A 12,240-nucleotide genomic window follows, 5' to 3' on the forward strand; every position below is an offset into this window, starting at 1 on the left:
TCATCCCGTCGTAACTTTTATGTTTGGAATTCTAATTTCTATGATTAGAGATGAGGTCAGACAGTTCTAATTTCTACGTAGGAAGTTGTGAACAGAAAATTCTAATTTCATTAGAGTTGTGAATTTATAGAAAAGAAATATATTGAAGAGAAGTAAGTTCAATTTATATTTCTTAGCTTCATTTTAGCTAAATTAATGTTCAAAACGAACATTATTTTTACTTAAAATTTAGAACTATATGACTTCAGCAGTTCATTTCTGAATCAAAGAAAATGAAATAATATACAAAGTAAATCATACCATTGTATAAAAATGTGTTGGTATGACCTCCGATCACAAGGTCAATGCCGTCTATACCCGCCACCTGTTTGTCCATGTCAAAACCAGCATGTCCTAAAGCAATTATCTTGTTTATTCCCTTTGCTTCAAGCGCGTGCACTTCGTCACGTACCGTTCTAAGAATATCATTAAATCTGACAGTTGGTCCTACAAAATAGAATAATAATACAGTACACGTTTCTATCAAATGATTAGCTGGCACGGTACATATTTCATATTATGCTTCAGCGATGTTTTGTTAAAGAAACGAAAAGAAGTCAAAGAGATTCTTCTGTCTTAACATATTTTCTTGTCATTTTCACGCCCGGCAAACTGTTACTCCACTTCACATGAGTGGTGTACGGAAAAACGAGCGAACGGCATTTCCGAGATAGAGCGGAAGGCCGATTAAACGGCTAATTGTAAAGTATTGTTTGTGTTTTTGTTTTGTCACTCATTTAAGTTTATTTTTTCGAAAAACAAAAATGTAGTTCCATGCAGGATTGTTTAAAGCTTCAAATGATCTAAGCTGTCACAAAAAGTAAATTATATTAAACCTGGGAGAACTTTTCCCCCGAAGAATTGAACGACGATTTGTTAAATATCAAACGCTTTACGCATCGGATTTCTTGGAAAAGTGTATAAGAAAAATATCAACCCGTAACAAAAACAAGTATTTCATGCAAAATAAACTACTTCTCGTGGATTTCTTAAATTTTGTACTTAACTCTTTTTTTCTTTTTTTTTGAAAGTAGTGGAGCAAAAGGGCAAGAGATCTACCATGTATATAGAAAAATAAAGATGTCCTCAAATCTGGACGCGGACAGGGTAACAGCGGGACAGACAGGACACATTTACATGCCCATTCCTTTAAGTGGGCAGGGGCAATAAAAACGCACTGAACTATTTTACATGTCAATGGGATGAAATGCTTATTACAACACAACTTTTAACAAAGTTTTAACAGACACTATAAACAATAAAATATATTCTTTCAACATTTGAAAAAAAATGTTTATTTTCTTCATAGATAATTGGGTTGATTTTGACCAGTTCAATATCTTTTTTTTTAGAAATGAATTTTATTATATAAAGTTTTCACTTAAGCCATCCGATGAGCCGATTGCGTTGTAAACGCTGCAAGGTCCGTTCTGTTTAGTACATGCAACGGACTATCAATGCAGATGTTAATTTGGAATACCTCGCAAAGTAAAAGTGATCTGAAATTGTGTCCGATAATCGGATTGTCGCATGAAAATCCTGCCTTTGTTCACGGAATATAAAGGTTTGTGTCAATCGTGTCTTTTACAAACATTTGTCATTCATTGGATATGTAAGGAACTTTTACCAAATTATAAAGATTCGATAAACTAACCTGGTTTAGAAATTTGTGGTGTTTCAGGTGTGGTGTATCCTATAATTCCAATTGTTTCCCCACCAACTGACTTTTCAACAGACTTTAAAAACTTCCCATCTAGACGAGACTCGTTGGTTATATCAGTGTTGACGCTTAATACAGGGAACGTGACGTTGTCTAAAAACGTTACGAGCGGTCCAACCCCGAGATCAAATTCATGATTCCCAAGACACTGTTAATGTAAAGATTAATAACATACTTATTGGAATAATGATAATAAAAAACAAGAACTGTTCGTCAGAAAGCGCACTCAAACTTTATCATAGAAAAGAACATACTCTGTAGAAAGGTAACTCATACTTTTAGGACTTTTGCCCATCATGCTAGATAATAACAGAAAACAAGTGTGTGAAATTCCAGCCTATATTCTCTTCAGTAGTTTTAAGGATACCAACGCAAAAAGTTAAGCAAAATGTGACGGCGACACCAAAGCCAGGTGAATATACAATAGCTGTTCCTTTTCAGCGAATAGTCGAATATGTTCCTGTTTATCATATTATAAAATATTGTCCATTCTTTTACCCTTTGAGGCACCGGTGACATTTTGGTTTGCATGACCGGCGAATTATAAAAAAATGTTCATATGTAATATAAAAGTAGTATATTCACATTAACAAACCATTGCATCATATTCCAATTCATACATGAAAAATGATGTAGCCATTCCGGAATAAACATTAAACCAAGTTGTTCCCATAAACTGGTCACCGGCATCAAGAAGCAACACGTTGTCATGACTTGCACGTATTTCACGAATTTTCGTAGACCTCCTTGAGATGCCACCAAAACATTTCCCATCTCTCGCATCGTTTTCAGAACAATCAGATCCGTATTTGTTAAACTGTTCAAATCTAGCATGAACGTCATTTGTGTGTAACACAGTCAATTCAAATCCATCTATCACGTGTAGTGACGAAAATAAAATGCACATACTCCAAAACATATTGTGTAAAAAATAACAAAATCGAGGATGTTTAACGTACATTTTCAACTAAAGAGAGATCTTATAAATTAATCGCGTTGTTTTCACCTCCCTCGCATCTGTTCAGTCGACTGTGACAATAACGTAAACAAATTTTAAATTAGTTTATTTGTATTCTTAACACGACAGATCTCAAGGTGATGAATTACTTAAACTTTAAGGCCTGGACATGTTTTTTTTTAACTTCGAAGTCTGAAGCTTTACAAGTGTAAAAAGATCAAAATTTATAAATTTGCAGCTGCCTTGAATGTATATGGGTGATATTTTTTGTCACCGATGTCCTATTAAAATGTATGTTACAAATCATCCGCAGTATTCTCTAGAATATGTTAAATCACAAAAAAATTTGCCTAACCCTCTATTCCTTTAGCTTTCCTATTTTCGTTATTTTTGTAATGAAAACTTATCACAACGACAATGAGATTATTAACTCTATTTACGCGAGTATCAAATATTTCGATCTTCGCAATAAATTCACGTAGCGTGGCGACGTAATTTAATAAGTGAAGATACATATTTTTTTATGTTAGGAACTCAGAAAGTTTTGCCAATTTTAACAGACAGACTCGTATTTCTTTTTCTTGTGTACCTTCGTCTTTAGTGTTATGTTATATATCAAGTCGCACCGTTGCAATTTATTTTTCATTGATTGATTGACTGATTTGTTGATTGATTGACTGATTTGTTGATTGATTGATTGACTGATTGATTTGTTGATGAATTTTTCCATTTTTTCCCGTCTGTATAAATAATTTACTTATCTCATTGACTGATTGATTTGTTGATTGATTGAATGACTGATTGATTGATTTACTGACTGATTGATTGATTTTTTTCCAATATTTGAGTTTTTATTTCCTGTCTGTATTTTTTCCGTTGGTTTAATCGTACATGTTTTCCTAGTCATTGAAACTTTTATATCACTTTAAGCAAATAATTGTTCAATACTTTACAAATTGGAAAACAGGTAATTACAGTCGATATTCATTGTGTAGAAACGAAATTACTGTATCATTTTATAGCGAGCCTATCCTAATCCATGTATACGATTATTGTGATTAAAAGCCCATTTTACTGGCAATCACTGTAATTGTCGATATTACTGTATTGCAAGCTTCTAATAATTCTTATTGTTTTTTTAGCTCACCTGATGCACAAAGTGCTCAATGGTGAGCTTTTGTCATCGCTCTGTGTCCGTCGTGGGTCCGTGCGTCGTACGTCCTTCAAAAAATGGCGTCAAACTTTTCAAACAACATCTCCTCCTAAACCACATGGCCAATTGCAACCAAACTTTACAGAAATGATCCTTAGGTGGACCCCTTTCAAACTTGTTAAAAAAAATCCAATAAAAACTCTGGTTGCCATGGCAAACAATAGGAAAACCCTAAAAAAATCTTCTTTTAAAAACCCTAATAGCTAGAGCTTAGATATTTGGTATGAAACATCTTCTAATGAGTGTCTACCAAGTTTGTTCAAATCAAAGCCCTGGGGTCAAAATTGGCGCCCCTCCCAGGGGGTCATTGATTTTTCCCTCATATCGCAATAGTAAAAACTTAAATTTTCTTTTAAAGAACTCAAAGAGCTAGAGGCTAAGATATTTACGCATGAAACATGTTCTAATGGTGTTCTACCAAGTTTGTTTCAAATAAAAGCTTGGGGTCAAAATTGGCCCCACCCAGGGTCATAGATTTTCCTTATATGTGTATAGCAAAAACTTAAAAATTTTCTTTTGAACAAAATCCCCAAAAGCTGGAGTTTAGAATTAAAGCATGAAAACATCTTCTAGTAGTGTCTACAAAGTTTGTTCAAATAAAAGCCCTGGGTCAGAAAATTGGCCCCCGCCGGGTGGTCATTGATTTTCCTTATATGTGTATATAGCAAAAACTTAAAAAATCTTCTTTGAAAAAACCCAAATAGCTGAGTTTAGATATTAAGTCATGGAAACATCTTCTAATTGAGTGTCTACGCAAGTTTGTTTCAAATAAAAGCCCCTAGGGTCAAAAATTGGCCCCGCCCCGAGGGTCATTGATTTTCCCTAAATGCATATGGTAAAAACTTAAAAAATCTTCTTTTAAAGAACTCAAAAAGCTAGAGCTAAGATATTTAGCATGAAACATGTTCTAATGTGTGTCTACCAAGTTTTTTCAAATAAAACCCATGGGGTCAAAATTGGCCCCGTCCAAGGGGGTCATTGATTTTCTTTATTTGTGTATAGCAAAAACTTTTAAAAAAAAATCTTTTAAAAAACCCTTTAAAAAAACAGGATAGCTAGAGTTTAGATATTAAGCATGAAACATCTCTAATGAGTGTCTACCAAGTTTGTTCCACAATCAAACCCTGGGGTCAAAATTGCCCCGACCCAGGTGTCTTTGATTTTCCCTATTGCATTACTAGTTAAAAACTTAAAAAAAACCTTCTTTTAAAAACCCAAAGAGCTAGAGCTTAGATATTTTAGCATGAAACATGTTCTAATGTGTGTCTACAAGTTTGTTCAAATAAAACCCTGGGGTCATAAATTGCGCCCCGCCCAGGGGGTCATTGATTTGCCCTATAAGCATGTATAGTAAAAAACTTTAAAAAATATTTTTTAAAGAACGGCAAAGAAACAGAGCTAAGATATTTAGCATGAAACATTGTTCTAATGTGTTGTTATACCAAGATTGTTTCAAATAAAAGCCCTGGGATCAAAATTGGCCCCGCCCCGGGAGGTCCATAGACTTTCCTTATATGTGTATAGCTAAAAACTAAAAATCTTTTTTTGAAAAAAACCCAAATAGCTGGAGTTAAGATATTAAGCATGAAACATTCTAGTGAGTGTCTACAAAGTTTGTTCAAAATAAAAGCCCCTGGGTCAAAACTGGCCCCGCCCCGGGTTGTCATTTTGATTTTCTAATATGTGTATAGCAAAAACTTAAATCTCTTTGAAAAATCCCAAATAGCTGGAGTTTAGATATTAAGCATGAAACATCTTCTAGTGCGTGTTTACAAATAAAAGCCCTGGGGTCCAAACTTGCCCCGCCCCAAGGGTGTCATTGTTTTTAACTATATGTGTATAGTAAGAACTTAAATCAAAGGGCTGCATGCTCTGTGGTATTTTTCTGATCCTTCCTGGTAATAAGTTATTATATACTACTAATTCATCTTACGCAGCACTGGCGTTTAGATTTTCTTTCTATAACAGTTTTGAGATTGATAACATATGAATTTTGCATGCCTAGAGTTCTGTGTATTTTTAATGAACAGCGCACACTTATCCGCATATGCGTGCTACTTCCTAAAACAGACACTAAAAAACTGTCTGGCCCTCGACTAGGATTTGAACCAGGCCTCCTCACATCCCTAAACGAGCCGGGCTACCTCGCACCCCACCCGGAAAGTAATAACGTATGTAGCTTGAATAAAAAAAACCAAATACCATGAATTCTAAAATTGGAATTCCATTTTCGTTTTGTAACCTTATAAATTTCGAGTTTTTTCACCGAAAACCGTTGAAAACACTGATGGAAAATAATAAGCAAAATCTTCTCCCAAAACAGTCCAAACATGATATATTCCACTACTCGACAGTCAGATATTCGTGTACTACGGCTCTGGAGTATTCGTGTAATCAACATAGCTAAAATACATTTCATTGATTAAGCTTTACCAGAAATAGTCGACATACTTCATTGGGAAAAAAAATAAACATCCCGCGAAATTTTTGTGATTTGAACCCTCATAACCTTATATTGACTTAATCTAAACTTTAATCACCTTAATTCGTTAAATGCCGTACATAAAAATTATTCTTTCTTTAAATTGCTGGTTTTAAGCAGTTCATGAGAACCTACATTCGTGGTAGGTGGTCTGTAGAAATTTTGGTGCTGTAGTAAACACGTATGTTAACTTTGTAACATGATGTTAAATAAAAAGTCTCGTTCGTCTGTTTTTCTCTAAAAATTTGTCGTTACTGTTTTAATGTATGAGTAAGTTCTTCTTTTTTAAATTCTTCCATCATCAAGTAAATATACGTGGCGGAATGGGAGAGGGTGAAAAAATAAATTGACTCTTTAAAAGAATAGCCTGCACATGAACTAGAGCTACCTTGAATTAAGTGATGTTTGATGAAGTTAAAATTATGTAGATTCAATAACTAACAATCTTAGTTGCAAATCAAACCCGAAATGTAACTGAAAAAAAAAACTGTTTAAAAAATAAGCAAGCCATAAACGTATTAAAATTCATATTAATAAACAAATTAATTTCCATTTGTTGTCTCTAGTTTCATGTATCATTATCACATGTATCAAAGAGTTTTGTCAATTAGCTAATATATCAACAACATTCTCAGTCAAATTATCTATCAGAATAACAAACATTACCAATGTCAATAGTTTCAAATTTCAATAACAGAATTGTAAAACTAGTCAGTGTGTAAAAGATCTCGATTTTTGGCCCTGGGCTGACATATAATTCTAATATTATTACCATCCCATTTATTAAGTGTATTGATATCCTTTTTTATTCCATGGTATATAATAGACAAATCCCATGTTATAAATTGATTAGATCACCTAAAGGACAGACGGGTTATTGCGCAAAGTTCAGAAAAGTTATGTGCATCGTTTGGAAAGGAAAAAAATACTCATTGCAATTAAGATATACCAATTATGCAAAATGTATTCCCACGTGTTACTTATATACTACTTGAATAGATATTCCAGCGATGATAAATTGAAAAGTTAATCTGGTGAAAATAAATTGAATGAATAGCTGATCGGATTCTGCTCTTCAATTATCGACTTCTCAATAAATTCTTATGATGCATTTGTTTTATTTATTTTTTCATTTTTTGTTTGTTTGTTAAACAAAGGTTGTATATAAATTATTGTGCAGGCAGATAATGATTTAGTAGATTGTTGTAATAATGTTAGTAACATTATTGTAGGGGTTTTTCAGCAGTCGGTCGGAACTTATCATAACAAACCGAAGAATTTCCTTTCAGCTTCCGAATATGAAAAATAGTTCCATCTTTAAAATTCAGTAGCATACACTAAAAATAATATTACATTGGAAAAAAACGTTAAAGGCGTAATTCCGGTATCAGCTTAATGTTAAGATAAAATAAATTATGAAAACTATCATTATGGGAGTCATACATTTCAAAGTTTTAAAATGCATCGTTGCATAAACAACATAAGGGTAAAAATTATGATTATTACCTTTTTTTTTTTTTTTAATAAATTGCACACCGACTGCACCGGGTGATGCCAATGAACTTGGTTATTTATTGTACCATTAATAATGAAACCGGATATAATATTTCACCTGCATGCAAAATGATTTACATCATAAGTTACAATTAAACTCAGGTTGTTCATTTTGAAAACAAAACAAAACAAACAGAAACAGAAAGCATCTACAATTATGAGAGGCTTATTGCCAGGGACACGGAAGCGCTTAGAAATTTTGAAAAATGTCAAACATGCAATGGATCAAATCAGTTTTGACAAAAAATAGATCAATCAAAAAGTTGAGGGTTTTTTTTTTTATTTATTTTAGCATTTATATTTTAGATGACCGGAACGTTATAATTATTACACGTTTATATACATGATGAAATTGAAAATGCCCCCAATGGAAATGAAAGTTGTCATGAATAAATTTTGACTTTTCTCGTGCCTTATAACTTTTAACATTCTATGCAGTTAAAATTTTTCTTATTGAAAAGTTTTTTACCTCAAAGAGAGGCAAATATACCAGACAGGAAATCAATTGTTTTTATTCTAGAAAAGTTCCTCTTAAGTAAATAATTCTCTCGGTGCCAAGATTTTTAACCGCACAAGTTAGAGGATAACGTCCTTGTGTGCCTTCTTACTAAGATTCAAACAACTACACATAAAATGTTTGTGAAATTGTTGTATCGATTTTGTTCTTCTCAAATAAAAAAGAACTTAATATATATTCATCACAAACCTTTTAAGTTAATAAGTTTAACAAAGTTCGTATATTCATAAATTGTAACAGGTGACAATATATATATCTATGTTTTTTTCTCATCGCCTTGATTAAAAGCATTGATTTTCACGAAAGATATAACATGAAAATAATTGGTCTAACAGATTGATGATAATATTTGAGGCTCAGTTTATCACATTACGGGCGGAAAACATAAGACATTTTCGTATATTTTTATTCCTGGCCTATAACACTTGCAACTTTTCGATCGGCTTTTTTCGGCAATCTTCGGGTTAGGAATATCATCTGAAATAGGCGAGGTGTTCCGAAATGTTTCATATCTCTCGACTTATTATTTCGAAAGCCGGGCCTCTTCCCTGATAACAATTACACGTTCAAGATGTTGCAAATCAAGTCTAGAGTGATTTACTGTCCTATGCAATTACATTTTATTTCTCTTGCAAGTTTCATAGCATTTATGTGTGTTTTACAGATTTAACAATGGGATATAAATTGACTTTTTTAATCCTTGGACTTTGCCTGATTGCACATTTTGATGCGGCATTAGGTAAGTTGCGTTTCTATTGTAATAATTGTCCGTTTTGTACCAGCAAGATTATTAGTATAATATATATATCTCATAGCTCTAGCAGGTGACGTGGTTTTGACCATGGCGTTGCTCCTAAGGTTAGCCAAAATCATCTTTCCTTTTTCCTGCGCCATATGACTAAACTATGTTAGTGCTCCGTAAAACCAAACACAAATAAATACATTCAAAAAATGTTTTTACAGCGCATTTGCTGTCTGTAATAGTGCAGTCTTGTCAATCATATGAAACGGCTGTCTAGATATATACATGTGCACTTATCTTAAACACTCGATTTTAACAAACATTTTCGTCTGTTCTTTTTCTTCTTTAAAGAAGGCTTATTTCCATGAAAAAAAATGAAAATGTATTTAAAAATGACATATTGCAAAGTGAACCAAGAAAGTATTACAACACTTATATTCCACGTAAATTACCAAAAAAAAGGGTTAAAATATGGAAAAAATAACCCTTACTTATTTCTGTGAAATCACATGTTTAATAACACGTGCCACTCATATTTCTGATAGCACGAGATACTTGAATTGTTGAAGTCCTTAAACATCGCCAAAGCTTCTGCCTCTGTCCATTTTGTGCTAAAGTTTTGTAAATAAAATGTAAAATAAAAAATGTGTTGTTTTTTAACGTACGAATGAACACATCCATACAGTATATATATACACAGGCAAAATTTTCCTTTCTTCATTTTGAATTTTTCATTCATTAATCTGTAAATGTCCTCAAAATGAATACACTACGAAGTCACAGGAACAAAACTTTTCTCCTTATAAAGAATAAAATGGTGGTTTCCTAACTTGACCCACGTGGGCCAGCTTTGAGCGTAAAGAATTCACAATATATATAGTTGTCACAGTGAACTATTGAAACGTTAAAGAACATGTCAAGTGAATGATTTAGGTTTGTTTCAATCATACAATATCCACAATATCTGTTATTGTAGCTTCCAGGGTTTGTTCAAGTCACATGACTAGTTTTAAAATTACTTCGTGATTCTGTCGGCGTCTAAATTTCGTTCACCATATATAGATATATTTACGCTTCAAACCCAAAATACATAAATATATACAGAAATTCATGCTGGGACTTTTACAAATGTCATTTTAGTGTGATTTGAGTGCATAAGATTTTTTTTTATATTTTTGTCATTAATTTGCCTGAATATCCCTTTAATAAAGTTTTTATTTCTCCATTTAAAATAAGGTGTAAAAAGAGACCTGTCTTGTGGCTGCATGCCAGAGGAGGAGTGTACCAATGGATATGACTTCATGCCAGATGAACATAAAACAGCTGATTGCGAAGATGGGACAATATATTGTTGTAAGAGCCAAGAAAGACAAAAATAAGGTGACGACACTTACAGCTTATACCGTTTTAATTTTTTTGTATCATTGCATCTCCACTGTAAACATATTCAGATACGTGTATTTATTTTTTTATTTTATTAGAATAGTTATTTAAAAAAAACTTTTATCGATACTAAATTACAGCTTATATTGTTTAAATTCTTGTACCATTGTATGTCCACTTAAAATAAACTGTATACAGATACAATTCTTTATTTTATTAGAACAGTTATAAAATTTACTTATATTATTCAATTTAAGGTTTATTTATAGAGTTTTCGGTGTGTCGTTGCTGCTGTTGTTGTATTATAATTATTGTTATCATTATCATTATTTTTAAAAAATAATGTTAAAAAATTGTTAAAATCATTGCATTGTAAATTCATATTTGTGTTTGTTACTAACAACAACCAAAAACAAACAAAGCTTTGTCTCTATACTTGAAATCAATTCCACCGGATTTCTTTTTGTCTGTCCATGTGTATGTTTTTAGTAAATTATATACAGGTCAAATCTTTTAAAACAAAATTTCAGAACGAAATTTAGCTCTGAATACTGGTTGATATCACTGGTTTAATTTAAGTTGTGTTTATAAAGATTGTAATAAAAACTTATGGGTCTCTTTTACTTATTTCAGGACTCCTGGCACGATACAATACATATAGAAAGAACAGATAAACTGCGACTGTAAATTAATTTGTGACAAGAAATGTAAAATAAACGAATATATCCATTAGTCATTACTTTGTCTTTCTGACTATTTTATGTTCCAGATTTTCGAATATCTCTCGGCCGTATTATGTCATGTGGAAGATATTTTATTTACGGTAATTACATGTATGAATACCTGATTAACCGAGGAAAGGAAGAACATGTGTAAGCTTTGAATTACCTTATCCCATATTTATCTGTTCATTATCTAGAAAAACGTCAACTTCATTTCTTAAGAAATATATTTTCCAAAGTAAGGAAATTATACATGTATCTTCCATGGAGCGTGAAAGAAAGCGATCGCAATTTCGTTCAATTCTCCAAGAAAAATGTCCGATAGCCGGTCATTCTCCTTTTTTCTCGAATATTTGAGTAAACTTGAAACTCAACAAGCATGGACTTATAATGCTTAAGAAAAAAAACGATTTTTATAATCAATTTTCACATGTATGTCATCGTACGTTTTTAAAACAATATGATTATATACAGTAAAATAACAATATTTATCAATTTAAAAGTATCATTTATTCAAACAAAGTTGGGGAAAATACTACGTTTTTATTAATTATTGTATAAATTTATATAAAACGAAGTATATCTAATGAGATACAATAAAATAGTGTTTGATAAAAACAATCCTTTGGTGAGAACTGAATAAGTAGACCCGAAGCAGACATAAAAAATACCGGACAGTCCGCGTACCATTTACCGTCGATCCATTTACACCGCTTTTGCAATTGACGTCACTAACGTTGCGTCAATTTTCCGCTTTCATCCTCAAACATTCCTGTGAGGATTTTTTGTATTCGCCGTTTACCAGCTGAAAACGATTGCCCTGAGGGCAGGATTTTTCCTTTTTAATTTTATCTTTTTGTATGTACTTGAAAAATATTAAATTTTCATTTTTGGGAAAATTTAAACGTTT

General features: G+C 32.3%; 1 protein-coding gene and 1 long non-coding RNA gene across 2 annotated transcripts; one reads left to right on the forward strand and one right to left on the reverse strand.

Annotated features, from left to right (window-relative positions):
• Positions 1-300: 300 nt before the first annotated feature.
• On the reverse strand, positions 301-2,873 carry LOC132744396 (snake venom 5'-nucleotidase-like; the record flags this gene model as incomplete). Its single annotated transcript, XM_060733111.1, is given in 3 exon segments — positions 301-486; positions 1,694-1,907; positions 2,355-2,873. Coding segments are annotated over 3 exon segments (766 nt in total), but the record flags the coding sequence as incomplete, so codon positions are not given.
• A 6,182-nt stretch (positions 2,874-9,055) lies between these two features.
• Positions 9,056-11,340, forward strand: LOC132744397 (uncharacterized). Its single transcript, XR_009627692.1, has 3 exons — positions 9,056-9,222; positions 10,462-10,605; positions 11,242-11,340. It is a non-coding gene; the product is annotated as an uncharacterized LOC132744397 (long non-coding RNA).
• The last annotated feature ends 900 nt before the right edge of the window (positions 11,341-12,240 follow it).

Source organism: Ruditapes philippinarum, unplaced genomic scaffold, assembly GCF_026571515.1.
Source record: "Ruditapes philippinarum isolate M1 unplaced genomic scaffold, ASM2657151v2 ctg5731_1_1_1_1, whole genome shotgun sequence".
In the NCBI taxonomy this organism is placed as follows: domain Eukaryota; kingdom Metazoa; phylum Mollusca; class Bivalvia; order Venerida; family Veneridae; genus Ruditapes; species Ruditapes philippinarum.